The sequence below is a fragment of the Diabrotica undecimpunctata genome, chromosome 6 (assembly GCF_040954645.1).
Source record: "Diabrotica undecimpunctata isolate CICGRU chromosome 6, icDiaUnde3, whole genome shotgun sequence".
NCBI classification, from domain to species: domain Eukaryota; kingdom Metazoa; phylum Arthropoda; class Insecta; order Coleoptera; family Chrysomelidae; genus Diabrotica; species Diabrotica undecimpunctata.
Window position 1 is genome coordinate 46,537,665 of NC_092808.1, and position 19,508 is coordinate 46,557,172.

Here is a 19,508-nt window from a genome sequence, read left to right on the forward strand (position 1 = left end):
CTTGGTCAACTGATTTAAACGAAAACAACTTTCCTGGAAAAAATTCAATGGTGTATTCAATCGAATATACATATAAAATTTTATAAAAATCGATCAAGCTGTTTCGAAGGAGTGTGGACTTTCCTGGAAAAAATTAAGTGGTATATTCAACATACATATATACATACATATATTATACATATAAAATTTTAACAAAAATCGGTCAAGTAATGCCACATCATAAAAAAATTAAAAAAAATTTTATCGAAAAAATGTGATGGGTGTGGACCAATCTTATTACTTAGGGTTATGAAAAATTTATTATGTCTTATTATCAGTTCCAACGAATATACACATTAAATTTCATAAGAATCGCGTAAAACCGTTTCGTGGAAATGTGGCGGAGAAAAAAAAGTTTCACCAAGTTACTTTGTGAAAATATATGGTTGTTTAAAATAGGGGTTGGTGATAGAAGTGTAAATATTAAGTGCTGTCTGTATTTTTATTCTCAAATTATAAAAAAATTAAATTAAAAAATTTTGTACAAAAAATAACAAAACTTTTGGGGTGAAACACCCTTACCCCAAAAACAGATTATCACCGATTCTGCGACCTCCTCAGATTATCCGTCAAGCCAAGCAACTAACACTGTTACACTAATATGGCAATTAAAAAATAGAAGTTATTAGTAGAAGGTCTACTACCAATCACATACAAGATATTTACAAAGATCATTAACAACAGATTAACAAACGCACTAGATGCTGCACTGCTGAGATAACAAGCTGGCTTTAGAAATAGATTCAGTACCATAGATCATATTCATACACTTCGAGAACTAATGAGTAGAGCTAAAGAATATAAAATACCGCTAGCATTAACCTTCATTGATTTCGAGAAGGCTTTCGATTCTATATATTCCAAGGCATAGAAGCTTTGACCAACCAAGGTATTGACAAAGCGTACATAGAAACTTTAGCAAATATAATATACAAACAAGCAAAAGCTAAGGTAAAGATTTATGAAAACACTCCAGAATTTTCCACTACCAAAGGCGTCCGACAAGGAGACAATATCACCAAAGCTCTTCACTGCAACTCTAGAAAATATATTCAGCAAAATGAACTGGCAGAACAAAGGAATATCCGTTGATGTAGAATACCTCCGGCATCCAAATTTGCAGATGACATCGTTCTGATTGCTAATAATCGTGCAGAACTGCAAGATCTTGCGACCTAAATGCAGCTAGCAATGAAGTTGGCCTAAAAACGAACTTTACAAAAACATAAACCATAGAAGAATGAAACTAGCTTGGACATCTTTTGGTAGACAGGCAGTTATATTCAAATCAAACATGCCAATCCACCTGAAGAGAAAAGCATTCGATAAGTATATACTACCAATCATGACATACGGCTGCTAAACTTGGACACTATAGAAAGAGATACTATTAAAAGTCAAAGTCACTTAAAGATAAATGAAGCGATGCATGCTAGGTATAACAAAGAGAGATCGAAAACGAATAGAATGGATCAGAAAGAAAATCAAGGTTATCGATGTAATCCATAGAATTAAATCTTTATAATGGCAGTGGGCGGGACATTTAGCGAGAAGAACTGACAATAGGTGGTCCACTAGAATTACACTGTGCTATCCAAAAGGCGTCAAGAGAAAAAGAAGACGTCTAAATTTAAGATGAGACTATGACATAAGGAAACAAGCCGGTACAACATGGCACAGAAAATAGTATAGTTAAAATTAACAAAACTCAAGTAAAAACTAAGACAGCTAATCATACTTGAAGAGAAAAAACTCGACAACGAGCTAATCCAAAAGCTAATTGATTCAGTAAAAATATAAAAATCAATTTGAAGGTTAACATTATTATGCTTATTCATTACTACATTATATAACAGAAAGAAGGCTAATAATTGAGGTAGAAGAAAACCTATACAATGATCAAACAGCAGTCGGAGTAAAAAGACAAATAGATAATAATATAAACACACTACGGCATATATACTTATCAGTCAAAATGTCAAGAGTTCGCGGTCGTCGGCAACTTCGTCATTTAAGCGACTGAAAGAACGCATTCTAGGCATGAAAGAGACCGCTTTTGGTTAACGGAAAATTTTATGATGAGTTAAAGCTAATGAACCAACGGTGTTAAGAGTTTAGAGAAGGTGGTCCAATGATGAGAATTATCAGCAACGTGGAGGGTTTGGACAGCTTAGAATATTGTAAGGCCTTAATTTGCCCATCTTAGACCTTTTGCTCTTGGAAATAGACGGGACAGTGTAAATCAAGTAAGAGATGCTTTAGTTGCAGCTACAGGAAAGTTGGTCTCAAGAAGAATAGTTTTCTTAGAACTATAGAAGTCTCAAGTAGAAAGATTTCTTGGAATGTGCCTGAGAGATTACCGTCCGCTTTGCGTTTTACCTTTGACAGCAAAGCATAAAGATCTACGTAAAGAGCTCGTCAAAACTGAAATGTCCAAGGGAATTTTATTTGGCTGGTTCTGATGGACGCTAAGCGTAAGACATTTTCGAGGCGAGGGACGAAATATAAACTTGGCAATTAAACGTCACACAGCAAAAAAAACAGGCATTCTGGTATTAGGTGCTTTGTGCTTGGGAAGCAGATCACCTCTTCTTATTAACGGCACTTTGACACCTCGATGGTATATTGGTAAAGTACTACAATCGGCTTTACATCTCTATCTATAAACCATTACAAATGGATCTTTGTCACCTATCGAACATGTGTGGAATATGGTAGGTCGAAATATAAATCGATTACCACGTCCTCCAGCAAACTTAGATGACCTGTGGTGTGCCATAAGAAGAATCTAGATGAGACCACGTAATTCGAATAATTCGACCAGAGTCAGGACTGTTTAGAAAATCATGAAGGAGCAACTCATTATAAAGTTTTTGACAAAAATGACGTTGCAAATTTGTTTATAATGTTATCATCATCAAATAAGGATATTATACTCATTATAAAGTATACTTTGATAAATAAATATTTAAAATAATATTTGTCCTTATAGGTGTTACATTTTTTGATCAACAAAACAACAAATATATTACCTTCATAAGCCTTTAAACTGCTAATGATAACAATAAAATGACATATAAAAATAAAACAATGATACAAGTAGATTACAAGAAGACAGTTTCAGAAATAATAAGAAGGAATATTGTTACAACGTAATTTAATGATATTAGCCGCTTGATTTTTAAACAGAAGTTTCTTTATCATATTGTAGTTTGTGTTATAGTTCTATAAAGATTAGATTAGATACGCACGATTCAAGGGAGCAGAAAAGTGTAAAGAGAATTTACATAATAAAAAGGTCGACTACGGCGATGCGAGTTGTGTGAAGATGGATGCATTAAAATTCTAGGAGGATATTCAGCCTAAATAGCTCCACGCAGGTGTTCCCAAACTATCACATCGACCATTAAATAAGTATTTTAGAATATTTATAAAATTATTTATATTGGCAATATTTTTATGTACATAAATATATTTTAAGCATTCTTAGTTACTATATTTTTGTTCTAACCAGCGATGAAGCAAATATAAATATAAACACTCAAGAAGTGTACGTTTACGTTTGTATCTAAATGGTTAATTACATACTAAATTCTAATAAGAACCTCGACAATCGATGCTCTTAGAATTATAAAAAATTTAACGTAGTTCTGAAACTAACAAATATTATTACTTTTCGGGGTCTTCTTCTTCTTGTGGTACCTACTCGTTACGGACGTTGGCTACTAGCATGGCAATTCTAACTTTAGTGACCACAGCTCGAAATAGTCCTGAAGTGGTCAAGGAAAACCATTTTCGTAAGTTCTGGAGCCAAGATATTTTTCTTCTTCTTCCTGGTTCCCCCTTTCCGTAGACCTTTCCCTGTAATATAAGTTGCAGCAGGTTATATCTATGATGGTTTCGCATTATATGTCCAAGATATTCTAGCTTGCTGGTTTACTGTGGATATAATTTTACATGTTTTATCCATCCGACGTAGAACCTCAATTTTCGGGGTAACTCGGTGTAAAATATAGTACTTAATAATACATTTTTATTTGAAACAAACCGTAAAAAATAGAGTTACGTATCGACTTTTAGAATACGTAGTATATATTTTAGGAGGCATCCAACGTGGTATTGTCTATTTTATTTGGTATATCTGTTTTATCATGTGTTTGTTAAAATTTCCTTATTTTCCTATTTACTTAAAGCTGTTATTTATCTAAGTCTTCTGCAGTATTTAGAATGTCCATGTGTTACGTTTTATCTTAATTAATTTCCAAACCCCAGCTTCCAAATTCTTCTACCAGCTTTTTTATCATGTAGACGATGTCGTCTATTCTGCTAAAATTATTTGATTATCGTCGTTAATTGATCATTGTCGTTAATTTTTACTTCAATGTGTCCACATTTTTTGTTCCAGTTTTTTATTATTTCATATACATAAAGTTTAAATCAACAAATAATGGTCAACGTCATAAGAATGCAGAAGACAAAGGGGAACCACTGCATTAACGGCTCATAGAGCACCCCCAGGAAAATCACCATAATTGAAACTTCAATTGCAAACCGTTACTAAACAGGAAAAGCGGAGGCCAATATTCGGCAGGAGAGGAAAAACATATCTATACCACGAGGCCTCTCAGGTCGTAAAAATGCGAAAACCTTGTGAAGAAATCCTAAAAATAAAGCAATTTAATTTCAGAATGTGCACATGGAATGTAAGAAGCCTATTTGCGACTGGAAAAGTTGACAACGCAATTCAAGAAATGAAAAGAATGAAAATAGACCTACTGGGAATCATCGAAATGAGATAGTTAGAGCCAGGATCATGTAAAAAAGGCATTCGATAAAGTACAGCATGTAAAATTAATGCAAATACTGAAAAATATCGGAATAGATGACAACGATATTCGTGTCATTTAAAATTTGTACTGGAATCAAACAGCTATCGAAAAAATTGGAGATAACTACACCGATGAAATCTCCATACAACGAGGAGTCAGACAAGGTCGTATTTTGTTGCCAACATTTTTCAATGTTTACTCGGACCAGTTATTTAAAAAGGCACTTGAGAGACAACCATATTTAATAAAAATCAACGGCAAACTACTTAATGTGATTAGATATGCAGACGATACATTAACTCTGTCAAATAATACTAAAGGTCTCCAAATTCTTTTTTTTTTTTTTTTATTTAAACAAATATACCCGCATCAACCACTAAGGGTTATTAGCGGGGGGACATACACAAACAGTAAGATACATATTGTTGCATAAAAAAAAATATTTTTTACAATCTGGTATATAGTTTAGTCATTTTAAGATAACTTAATAAAGACTGTAAATTTGACGTTAGTATACTTTTTAAATTATCACTAAGGGCACACGCGATTCTTTCGTTCTGGTACACTGGACACTCAACAATTATATGTTTCACTGACAACTGAGTATTGCACTTGGTACACAACGGAGCAGCCTCCTGGTTGAAGATATGCTTGTGTGTAAGGAAAGTATGTCCTATTCGGAGTCGGTTAATGATGACTTGGTCTTTTCTATTATTTGGTAAGATGAGTTTGGTTCCTACTTGACTTAGACATTCTTTGAGTTTATTAGCAGTGTGATCCCAAGTAGTTTGCCACGCTCTGTATACGTGGGCTTTGATATTTACTTTGTGATCAGTCCAAGGCATTTGATTTATGATAGCAATACTTTGGTCGGTGGTTGCATTGCTTGCCAGAGAGTCCACTTCCTCATTACCACTTATTCCCATATGGGAAGGTACCCAGATAAAGGAAATATCTTTTTGTTGAGTCTGTAGATAAGATAACTCTTCTTTGATCTTGAGAAGTATGGCGTGAGTTGTATATAGCTGTTTTATTCCAAGTAATGCGCTCATTGAATCGGTGATGATAACAAATTTGCTTTCATTGATAGAACAACATTTTTTCACGGCCTGATGAATTGCCGTAAGTTCTCCGGTATATATACAACAATTTGTTGGGATTCGTATGGTAGACTTGACGTTTTCGTAGATGTCTCCAAATTCTGTTTGATCGTACTCACTAGGTAGGAGAGGAAATGGGCATTAAAATAAACTCCAAATTTTTAGTGTTTAGTCGTTACCCACATCCCGATGCAAAGCTTTAATCAAACGGAGTTCAAGTTAAGAAAGTTCATAAAATGACATATTTGGGAACTGTGATAACGCACCAACTAGATTCAGACATAGAAAGAAAACGTAGAATAGCAATGACTAAAACTACTTTTATGAAATTGAAGTCATTTCTTTGCAATAATGATCTCAGTTTAGAACTAAAACAAAGAATAGTTAAGTGCTATGTTTGGTCCCTACTTTTGCATAGTGCAGAAGTGTGGACGCTAAAAGTATCGATCATGAACAAAATTGAAGTATTGGAAATGTAAGTTGTACCTTGGACAGCAAGGAAAACTAATGAGGAAGTACTAAGGAGCGCCAACAAAGATAGAGAACTGCTAAAGACTGTTAAACATTGAAAAATATCTTATCTGAGACATATAGTAATGGGAAGTCGATATAAAATATTACAACTGATCCTTACAGGCAAAACGATCTTATATAGGCCAAACAAATTGAAAAATTCAAAATAGGATTTATGAACATTTCATTTCTGTTTGCAGTTCTGATATACTAGTCATAAAATTGATTTTGAAAACTCCAGAACCATAGCCTCCATCTACTTCTATAAACCAAGAATAATGCGAGAATGCATAAAAATTCAAAAAAGGCCAAATTATCTCAATAAAAGAGATGACGGCATCTGGTTGGACGGCATCTCATAAAGAAAATATCGTCCGCTCCACTCTACAATCAAAATCTAGCCTTCAAAAATGTTCACGTCACCATCTGCTGTATAAATAAACCGCCTGCTAAAGTAGCAATATTGCATTAATTAGTCATAGTGTGGTAGTGTCTGGAAGCTCGGGAGGCTGAGACCTTGGAAGCCCTGAAAAATATATCAGAGAGGATGTCCAAAGGTCAGCACAATGATCATCGTCAATGTTGTGTTTTGTGAAGTTGAAAATCAAATAAACAAATATATCTACTTTTTCTAAGTTGTATATTGTCAAGTAGGTTCGTGTTGCTCTCTACGATTGACTTTTTATCAGGATTTTAGTCTTTTTTGTATTTATTGACAGACGTATTTGTTTAGCCATATAAGTATTCTCACCGGCTTAACATGCAGCAGGTGAAGAATGAAATTAGCTAAGGATAAAAACCAAAAAAACAACAAATGGAACAAATACAACTTAAGTGCCCTAAAACAAGAAAGTACTAGAAATGAATTCACTGCGAAACTGGCACTAAACCTAACTGTATCACATCAAATTGAGGTGGTGTATCTGTATCGATAGATGAGTGTAGATTTTTATCTGTCAAACTCTATCAAGTAATTAACACTTACAGGTTAACAGCATTTCTTAATTTTTAATTTATAATATTTATTAATCTTTATAATTACATTACAATTAATTTTCGTTTATTCCCATATACATACAGTATTTAATTTCAACCTTCCACAAGAAAACAGTTTCAGAATTCCCTTATTAATCGTATTCGTCCAGCTAATGCAAATACAACCAAGCAATTAGTAATAAAATTATCTCGAGGCAATTTAAATCTTTTATTTTTAACAATTTATCACGACTACTTTTGTGTTTTCTTTAAGCTTATTTAAATTTATTTTTGTTTTAGATTCGATTCACGAGATAAATCATTGGAGCAAGGAAAACACTGGGCGGACGAGAGTGTCCTCGGTGGCAGAGGCTATTTCCGGTATCAAGACAAACCAGCTAAATTGACTCTGGAGACAGTTAAAGACAGTGACGGTGGAATTTATCACTGCAGAGTTGATTTCAAGCAAACACCAACAAGGAATATAAAAGTTAACCTAACGATTATAAGTGAGTAATCATGTAATTATTTTTAATAATTTTGATGTCGGCATTATATATAAAACACGACCGATTATTTTATGATAAATCACTTTTTATGCAGTCTTAATAAAAATAATCCCTAATAATTATAATTAACTATGAGTATATCTACAGGTCTACAGTTTTAAGCCGTTTTTGACCATCTGGTATCTGAAATTCTCATCATGTACTTAGACGTATTTATCCATTGTACAGGGTGTCCCAAATTTGTATGTTTTACAGGGATTATCAATAACTAGAGGAGATAGAAAAAAAGTAGTTAAGATATCATGACTTCTTTTTCATTAAAGTAACGATTACCTAATCAAATCATAAATCGCTCCCCACATTAGCGAGATACAGGGCGATTATTTAAAAATGTCGAAAACGATAGGGTTAAATATCTTCTTTATTAAGAAAAAAATTTAAAAAGTTTATTAAAACCATTGATAGATATATTATGGAAGCGTTTAGTGGCGTACGAGCAATTTTTTGAGAGGGTCTTACGAAGGAAATATAATAGCAACTCATGGTTTTTTTTATATGGGATCCCCTTTATATTTTGACATTATTCGTTTGCATTTTTAATTCTCTTTTACCTGGTATATCATATATCCATTTTCAGTCGTTGGAACTACTCTGCAAATAAATTCTTTATTTAACGGCACGTTATAGACACATAGAAAAAAAAACACTCAGTATACCATTCTAACATTTTATTATGGAGATATTATTCCTTCACAGTTTACTTTACTAAAAGTAAGATCAATCAACTTAAAAAATGGAAATAACACATCTACCAGTAACAAAAAACTACGTAATCAGAACTAATTTTACGAAAATATTAACATTAAAATAAACATAAAAACAACGATAATGCACAAAGAAATAACTAGAATTTATTTTGCATTTGTGGAGTTAATCATTGTTCCCAGATATGCATATTTGTCCACGTGTTCGACGTTGGTTCCGTTTATTAGAAGATTCTCGTTATTTCTTTGAGTTTTCGATGTTCTCATAAATTTCGTCTTCTTGACATTCATTGTTAGACCATACTCTTTTCTATACTCCGCTATTCTGGTCACCAGTCTCTGAAGATCTTCAATATTTTCGGCTAAGATCACAGTGGCGTCCGCATATCTAATGTTGTTAATGGGAACTCCATTTACCTTTATTCCAGCTGTTTCACCCTCAAGAGCGTTTTTCAGGATCTCTTCGGAGTAGGCATTAAAAATAATTGGCGACAATACGAATCCCTGTCTTACTCCACAGCTGCTTGCTGTTTATAGTATAAATTTGATATGATCCTGAGGTCGTTGTAGTCAATCTTCTTTGATTTCAGGACATTAATTAATTGTTTATGTCGTACTTTATCGAACGCTCTTTATTATAGTTAATAAAACATACATATATATCTTGATTGACGTCCAGGCATCTTTGTATCAGTATATTAAGTGAAAAAAGAGCTTCCCGCGTTCCTAGGCCCTTTGCGAAAACCAAATTGTGTATTATTAACTTCTATATCCAATTTGTGATATATTCGGTTATGGATGACTTTTAGTAGTAACTTTGGCACATGAGACATCAAGTTAATGGTACGGTTATTGCTGCACTCTCTGGCGTTTTTCTTTTTGGGGAGACAAATAAAAATCGACGTTAACCACTCTTTGGGTAATACGACTGAACTATAAATTTGGTTCAAGAGTCCAGGGCTTTTTTTTTCAATTATTTTAGGCAATTTTATTCATAAAATGCGGAAACAATACTTTAAAAATAATAATTTACTTTAAAACAACAATTAGCAGTAAGTATTTACTTTATTTTCAAATTAGGTAGGTACTGATTTTATTTTTTTTTTAATAAAACTCTCTAGGGATTTATATCCTCATAATAAAATGTTAAAATGCCTATAACAAACTATCTTCAAAACTGAAAACAGATATATGTATATGTCATATAAGGCGAAAGAAAATTAAAATGTGTCCCAAATAAAAAATCATAAGTTGGTATTATATTTCTTTGGTGAGACCCCCTAAAAAAGTTTCGTACGCCACTGAACGCTTCCATAATATTTCTTTTAAAAGTTCTAATAAAAATTTGAGAAAATTTTTTAATTTAGAAGATATTTAACCCTGTCGGTTCAATAATCGGCCTATATCTCGCTACTGTGAGCTATTGACGATTTGATTGGGCAATCATTACTTTAACGAAAAATGACATATTAACTAATTTTTTTCTATCTCATCTAGTTTTCGGTATAGCCTGCAAAACATAACAATTTGGGACACCCTGTACTTATATATCTTCCTCCTTCGCTTTGGATGTGCTGTAGTCTAGAGACTGTAGATGTTCGCCTTAAGAGAACTCTATCCTTAGTGAGCAGTTGCTAAGTTGGTGAACCTGGTTATCTTTGGCTCCAAAATTGCTTACTTGCAAAAGGCAAGTAATTCACACGAAAAAAAAAAATAAAAAATATCAATTTAACCCACTAAAAAAGCGTCAATTATACACATTAAAGTATATACATTATTTTTAACATTGCCAACAAAAAAATAATCGAGATTGTTTTTATCCGAGTGGTGTTTTATTTGTTATTATTAAAAAATTTGAAATATTAAAAAAGGTAACCCAATGTTCTATCATTTTCACTCATGTTTGACAACATTCTTACTCACATACGGATTCTTAAAGTTGGTATTTAGCACCATACTTTTGAGTTACTACAATTATTCCTGAAGATTTAGCCACTAAAATTGATTAAAATATTAAAATTTTTCATAAGAAGTAAAATAGAAATATATGTAAATGATTTTTCAATTATTTTGATTAACTTTTAACTATATATTGCTTTTATATCAAGGTTATAATTAAGCGAGGATCGATTTCACCTTCGTGTACGTAATTTCCATAATAACTAATAATCATAACATATCAGTTCAACAAGAAATATTAAAAAAAATTATCAATTTATACTTACTTATGGAAAGGGTTAAATACCCTGTACTCATATATCTTCCTTCTTCGCTTTGGATGTGCTGTAGTCTAGAGACTGTAGATGTTCGCCTTAAGAGAACTCTATCCTTAGTAAACAGTTGCTAAGTTGGTGAACCTGGTTATCTTTGGCTCCAAAATTGCTTTTTAGATTGTTATTATTGTTTCCAGTTTAATATTTTTTGAAAACAGTAAGGAAATTCAAAACGAATAGATTTTCATCCTTGCGTTTCCATTCTCAGTGATACTCAAAAAGTGTTCTTTAGTTTTCATCTTCCTACATAGTAATTTTAGACATTAGACTTTGCTCTTGCGTTTCCCCGATTTTTAAATATTCCCCTTTTTTATTCTCAGTCAACCGCACATTATTCATGCTGTCCTGTTAACCTTAGAGTAGTATATGCCTTACTACACTTTTTCCCCCGACTTCTCCGTAAAATGCCTCCTCGTAGGAGGGGGGAGGTATATATTTAATTGCACTTTTTGTATAGAATGAACCGTTCTCTCAGAAACAACGATTGAACCGACCGGTGATTTTGAATGTGTTATTAATTAAATAAGTTAATGAATTAATTTTAAAATTTGAAGATACCGCAGTGACCTGTTAATGAAAGGGATACATTTTATTGATCTCATGAAAATTATAAAAAATAGCAAAAATCATGCAACCTTTATTAATTTAAAACCTGTATAAAAATTAACTTTATTGCATACAAAAGCTGCACTCTTTACCTTTAAAACGCATTTGATTTTTGTCGATTGATCAAAAGATATCGAATTTGATACAAATCGATTTGATACAAATTTTACTTAAAATTGATTTTGCGTGCGTAACTGACATTCAAAATTACCGTTCGCTTAAGTGTTGTTTCTAGAGCAGCATGGTTCATTCTACACAAAAAGTGCTTATGCATATTTTTGTTTAAAATTATCTCAGCTACATATTTTATTTGAAATATTTTTTTACGGCGTACAGAGTTTTGAAGCCGGGGCATAAAAGTGGTAAACCTTTTTGCATCTTTTTTGGGATAATAAATTGACATTTTTTATCAAAATTCAGTTATTTTGTATGATTTTTAGAGGTTTAGTGGTATTTTCGTCTCTGACGACTAGAGTATTTTAAGAAACTATTAATGGATAGATTTATTTATTACCATAAAAAGGTTAATCTGGAAAAATATTAAAAAATCAAAAAGAGAAATCAAACGATTTCTACTCTAAGTAGAAATCGTTTGATTTCTCTTTTTGTTTTTAGATGGCGTAGTTACGTCCGTATATAGTTATTTTAATAACTATTGTCTAGGACGGGAAAGATTTTTGTTTTGGTTCAGAGCAGTGACTATACCGTTCTGAAGAGACTTAAGGAGGTCGAAATACGTATCAACGGTTGTTGCTGCACTGTATCAAAACAAAAATCTAATACCGTCATTCTGATTAAAAAATCGGTTAAATCGATCACAAAAAGACGTTAGTATAAATCCTGTTGGACTACGTACATTAGTTTTAACATTCAAACAAAAAAATAACGATATTTTTTTATTATATTAAAATATTAAGAGCGTAGGCGCAAAATTTCGGGCCAATGCTTTTTAAATGCATTCATTTTTTTCGAATCCTAAAAAAACTAATAAGTATTTTTGAAAAATTTAAACGCAGAATGAAAGAATACATTATTACTGAGGGCCGAAAGTCCCTGAAAACTTCTATAATGTTTATTTTAATAAGTTACAAGGGTGAAAAAAAAGAGAAAATTTAGTGTGATTTTTAATTTCAAATATCTCATTTAAAAATACTTTTTGTTTATTCTAAGGGACTTTCAGCCCTCGGTAATAATGTAATCTGCCATTCTGCGTTTAAATTTTTCAAAAACATTTGTTAGTTTTTTCAGAATTCGAAAAAAATGATTGCATTTAAAAAGCATTGGCCCGAAATTTTGCGCCTACCCCCTTAATAATGATCGGTTGTGGTGATCCTGTTAAAATGTTTAGATGGAAATTGTCTTAAATAGGTTTTTAGAGCCATTTTATAAATATATTTTCGTTTACTTAAACTATGATAGTTCTATAATAATAACCTCCATATAATTATTTCTGCTAAAATCATCATCATCATGCAACCTCTTCTGTCCACTGCTGGACATAGGTCTCTCCCATTTTCGCCACTCTTCACGGTTCTGTGCTTCTTGTTGTCATTTCTTGGATATTCATCTAATGTCTTCCATCCAGCGTGTTGGTGGTCGTCCTCTTCTGCGTTTGTCTTCTCGTGGGCGCCAGTCAATTAGTTTTCTGGTCCATCTTGTGTCTTTCAGTCTCGCTATGTGACTTACCCAATTCCATTTCAGCTTGGCTATAAGTTCGACGACATCACTGATACATGTTCTTTTCCTTAAGTCTTGATTCCTTATTTTGTCCTTTTTTGTCACGCCGAGAATTGATCTTTCCATGCGCCTCTGTGCCACTCGCATTTTTAGTGCTGTTGTTTTTGCGAGCGTGAGAGTTTCTGCTCCGTATGTCATAATAGGAAGAAGGCATTGGTCAAATATCTTTCGTTTCATAGCTATCTGGATGTTGCTCTTAAAGATGTCTCTTAGTGAACCATACGCCGCCCAAGCAAGTGTTATTCGTCGTTGAAATTCGCAGATCTGGTTGTTCTTGCCTATTCTGATTTCATGACCAAGATATATGTACTTTTCTGTCAATTCTACCACTTGATTTTGGATGATTAGGTGTTCACTGGGAACTAAATTTGTCATAAATTTGGTCTTACTGCTGTTCATTTTTAGACCTATTGTTGAAGATACGTTCTCTAATTTCTGTACCATTTGTTCCAGATCTTCGGTAATAAGTACTATGTCGTCAGCAAAACGCAGATTATTAAGCATTTCTTCATCTATTTTTATTCCTCTATTTTCCTACTTTAGCATTTTAAAGACGTATTCGAGGATTGTTATAAATAATTTAGGTGAGAGAGTGTCGAACTGTCTCACACCTCGCTTGATATGAATTTCTCTGGTGGTATCGTGTAGTTTTACACGCATTGTGATGTTTTGGTATAATGTTTGAACTAGCTGAGCTTTGTGAGCCGGTAGTCTATTCTACTATTGTTCAGAGCAGTTATAATGCTGTCTAATTCCACAGTGTTTCTGCTACAATATTTATTACTAATTATTTGTTATAGACTATACTATTTTAATTTTTGAAGCGAAGCTTTTAAACTGGCGTTATATTACTTTTTTTTCTCTATAGTATAATGCTGGTTTTTGACATGGATTCACTTCTCTCGATCAATTCTTTTCTAGTCATCATTTATTTATTCTAACTACCAAAATATAGACAATAAATGAAAAGTAAAAAATTAAAACAATATCTGTCAATAAAAGATTCGATTTGTAACGATTGTCAAAATTTAAGTCATAAATGTCGTTCGACTATTAACAACATTAAATCGTCTGTTTAAATTATTATAATAGTTTCTGTTTTAAAATAATATCATATAAATACAATTATTATTTTTAAACATACATATTATTTAGTTTATATAATAATTATATTTACTATCCAATGTATTTATTCATATTTTATTATTATTATTTGTTCTGAATTTGACAGGTTTGTCATAAGTAAACAACGTTTGCCTTGTTAATACGTTAACAGGTGGCATTAGGATCAAACATGATAATTTATTGAATTTATTTAAAAGATAAGAGAGAAATAAATAATAAAATTACTTTATTTAATTTTAATTTATTCTTCAAACTTTAAAAATACAGAAACCATAGTATGAAGCTCACCCAGTCTACAGTACCGCCTACTTTTCCACTTTTTTTGTTTATTATTATTCACATTCTGAAAGTCTATGCTTCCCTTGTTATTTTTTACCTAGTTCGTTTTAATTTTTTTATCATATCTTATCTCTTTTTATTATCACGTCAGATCAATCTGACACGAACTACGTTAAGGTGCATAATTTGCCTATTTTAAGGAAACTGGAGGCTTAGCATGAATATCGGTGTCTGTTCGACCGAGAGTGACATCAGCCCGGGATCAGTATACGACTAATTTCACCCGGAGACAAAGGGGGATCACATCAAATGCCCTACCAAGTCATTTTTTGGAAATATATTAATGGATAGATTTATTTTATAGCCTGAGAATGTTTAAGCAAGTAATTCACATAAAAAAAATCAAAAAAATCAATTTAACCAACTAAAAAAGCGCCAATTATACACATTAAAGTATACACATTATTTTTAGCATTACCAACAAAAAAATAGTCAAGACTGTTTTTATCCGAGTGGTGTTTTATTTATTATTATTAAAAAATTTGTAATATTAAAAAAGGTAACCCAATGTTCTATCATTTTCACTCATGTTTGAGAACATTATTACTCACATACGGATTCTTAAAGTTGGTATTTAGCACCATATATTATTTTTGAGTTACTGCAATTATTCTCGAAGATTTAGCCATTAAAATTGATTAAAATATTAAAAATTTTTATAAGAAGTAAAATAGAAGTAATTAATTTTTCCATTATTTTGATCAACTTTTAACTATATATTGCTTTTATATCAAGGTTATAATCAAGCGAGGATCGATTTCACCTTCGTGTACGTAATTTCCATAATAACTAATAATCATAACATATCAGTTTAACAAAAAATAATATTAAAAAAATTTATTAATTTATACTCACTTAGGTATGTCATTCATCCTTATTTTATGCCCTGTGCGAGAAATAAAAAAAAATGGTATTTTTTTATTTAAAAATTAACGAGCTGAATGGAAGGCTGACTAAATTTAAAAAAATAGTTTAAAATATATTTCTTAACAAACATCTTGCGACGATGTACATACGATTCATTTAGTATAAACTATTATACGATTTTTTAAAATTGACAATTTTTGGCTTCATGTCGGCCTCAAATCATCCATAAAAACAAAGCTACTTTTTTATCAAATGATTCAGTTACATTTAATAGAGGGAAATTACTTTTTCCTTATATTTAATGTACCATTAGATAAATAAAAAGAGTTAATAAAGTAAAAGGTTATAGAACAATTTTTGCGAAAAATAGGGACAATGGCCCAAAAATGGTGTGAGTGGCAAACTTTGAAAAATCGTACCTTTTTTGTCTTCTTAGTGGAAGGGATTCTGGAATCTTAAAGAGACATATCAGTCCAGGTCGTCACCTGACTGACCTTAGTGCCTGCACTATTCGTTCTTCGTACTCCCAAGTACCAATAGTTCCCGAGGTACTTTAAAATGCCCTCTCGTCGCCGAGTCTACGCCGAAAGTCTACTTGAAAGCAATTAGACCCATCTCTCTTATCCGGAAGCCGGCATCTTTTCCGAAGCGCTACATTCATTCAACCACAGACTGTCAGCAAGGAGGCTCCCTGTCTCGTTCCAGTTAGCGCGTGGAAGACTCTCATCGCTTCTAGTACGGCATCATTCCCAGACGGGCATTTTATTCTTTCCCATAGTTTGACTCACACAGTCTAACTAATACAATCTGACTCACTTTTCTACCTTAACTTCCAGCATCGATCCCTCTTACCTTTGCCGTCGGTTAAGCTGTCTTTCTCTTCTTTTTCTTGATCGAAAAATCGTACTTGGGATACTGTGAATCCTAAAGACTTCTACCATGTCATTTTAAAGAGAAAGAATCTAAGTTTTTTTATGTAAAGCAATACCTATACCTATATCCTCAAAAAAAAAGTTATGGGGCATGAAAAATTGTGAGTGTTGTTCTTTTTGCTTTGTTATTTTAATATGTTTTTGTCAAAAAAATTATTTTTAACTTTAAAAGGTGACAAATTGATAGAAAATTTAATTTTAAATAACTTTTCTGGAAAAGTATATGTACACAAAGTGCATACAATTTACCTAAATGCACTTTAGTGCATAGAGACAAATTCACCTCTTTTTCAAAAATACACCCTGTAAATTGTAGCGCTCCGCAGTTTTTTCATTTTTGGGGTTCCTTGGGGATCTGTTAGGGTGTGATTCATTCTAAAGCTTTTTGCTACATATATGGAAAGTACATTTTAAAGGAAAGTAGAAAATTGGGTTGTGACTTTGTGAAAAAGGCATATCAAGCCTATTTTAGTGTTCATTCAGGAGACCAAGATAAATTCTGAACTCCATATGTAGTGTGCAAAATTTGTGATGAAAACTTACGTCAGTAGACAAAAGGACAACGAAAATTATTTAAGTTTGGTGTTCAAATGTATGGAGGGAACCAATAAATCATTTTGACGATTGCTATTTCTGTCTGCAAATGTAAAGGGGCATTAATCGTAAAAATCGACATAATGGACATATCCTATCCCGGATTCAACAATAAGACTTTTTTTAGATCAGCGTGAGTAGATACGGATTTTAATATTTACCAGCCTAATTACGTTGGCAGGGGATAATGTCGAAACCTCGGATGACGAAGTATAGACTACTGTATTTGAAAGAATCGACAGTAACTTTGAAGGGGATTTAACATGTCCTGAACTCTTTACGAAAAACGAGCTAAATAATCTTATTAGAGATTTGAACCTTCCAAAGAAATCTTTTGAATTGCTTGCCTCCAGACTATAGACACAACCGTCTTATACAGTTACTTAAAGATAAACACATTGACAAAAAAGACTTAAGAATAATAACTCATCTCTACTTTAACCAAACAGCAAAAGTCAGAGTAGGCAAAGAACTTTCGAAGGAAGTAGAGACAAAAAGAGGCGTAAGGCAAGGTTGCATACTCTCCTCCTTATTGTTCAATCTATGTTGGAAAGAAATAATTAAAAGATCACTCAAAAATGTAACAATTGGATTAAAAGTCAACGGCAGACCGATAAGAAATATCAGATATGCCGATGATAATATACTAATTGCAGAGAATATCCAAGATCTACAGACACTTTTAGATAATGTAGTAAATGCTAGTGAGGAAAGCGGACTAACGCTTAATGCTAATAAAACAAAATTTATGACAATTTCCAAAACACAACAACAAGACATTTTAAACATAAGAGGGGTTCCAATAGAAAAAGTAAAAAAATACAGATATCTTGGTGCAATTATTAATGAAAATAACGAGTATAGAAAAGAAATAAAAATGAGACTTGAACAAGCTAGAGCAACATTTAATAAGATGAGAAAAGTATTATGCACCTATTAGAGACCTTAGTTTGCAACTCAAAATAAGAATATTATGTTCCTATGTGTCTTCGGTGCTACTGTATAGGGTGGAGGCCTGGACCTTAAAGAAAGAGGTGAGCGATCGACTTGAAGTATTCGAGATGTGGACCTACCGAAGAATATTAAAAATAAATTGGGTAGACCGAATAACAAATGTTGAGGTCCTCAGAAAGATGACAAAGGAAATGGAAATCATGAATACGATTAAGATAAGAAAGTTACAATATCTCGGTCACGTTATAAGAGGGGATACATAAGTGTTGTTACAAACCATAATGCATAGAAAACGAACTATTGGAAGAAGACGCATCTCCTGGCTTAACAATCTGAGAAAGTAGTATAATCGCTGTTCCGTCGACTTGTTCAGAGCTGCAATCTCAAAAGTGAAAATAGCTGTGATGATTACCAACCTCCTTAATGGAAACGGTACCTAAAGAAGAAGAAGACTATGGAAAAAGAATCTTCTTCGTCCGGGCTCCAAAATCACATATTACCGTAACAAAGGAAAAGTTATTTTATTCGTTGTTTTCTGAGCAAGATAATATGGTTTTTTGTAACAATGTTAAAGGAGAGTTAAAAAAAAAATTAGTATATCAGAGTATAGATCAGATCACTGGCGATTGTTTTTCGACATTTAGAAATGAAGTTTAAAGTGTATCCTTTTACATAATGCAAACAGATTTGAAGATACACCAATTGGACGTTCTACAAAAAGGAAAAACGAATGTAAAACAATATTGCTGGTGCTAAAAACATCAACTATGACCAACACCAATAGGTGATCTGTGTTGATTTCAAGATGATGAATTTGCTTCTAGAATAACTAGGTGGCTACACAAAATATCATTGTTTTTATATCTTTTGAGATAGCAAGACTAAGGACCAACAATAAAGTAGAACAAAATGGCATTTTAAAGATGTTTTAGTTAAAAAAAATCTCACGTAATTAACGATGCATTGCTCCAACAAGAGAAAATAGTATTACCTCCGTTGCATACGGGGCTTATGAAACAATTTGAAAAGGTCTTACACCAGAAAGGTCCTTGTTTTACACACTTGTCTAGCAAATGCCTAACACTTAATACAGAAAAATTAAAAGCCGGAATATTGGATTGGCTTCAAATAAGACAACTTATAAAAGATTTGTATTTTAGAGAAACAATGGATGACTGAAATTGAGTTTAATGTCTGGTGCTATTTTTCTAAAGCTGTACAACATTTTCCTGTAGACAATAAATGGGAAAGTTACCGACATATGGTGGAAGCCATACTCAACAATTTTCAAAAACACGGTTGTCATATGAGCATTAAAATTCATTACCTCCACAACCACATACCGTTTCAGA

The 19,508-nt window shown here is 32.5% G+C and overlaps 1 protein-coding gene across 1 annotated transcript in view; it reads left to right on the top strand.

The window, feature by feature from the left end:
- The window catches only part of LOC140444330 (protein turtle homolog B-like), a 984,236-nt gene that overhangs the window by 47,496 nt on the left and 917,232 nt on the right, over positions 1-19,508 (top strand). The window contains exon 3 of the mRNA XM_072536081.1: positions 7,757-7,965. Coding sequence (XP_072392182.1) covers positions 7,757-7,965 — 209 coding nt within the window. The remainder of the gene's footprint in view (positions 1-7,756; positions 7,966-19,508) is intronic.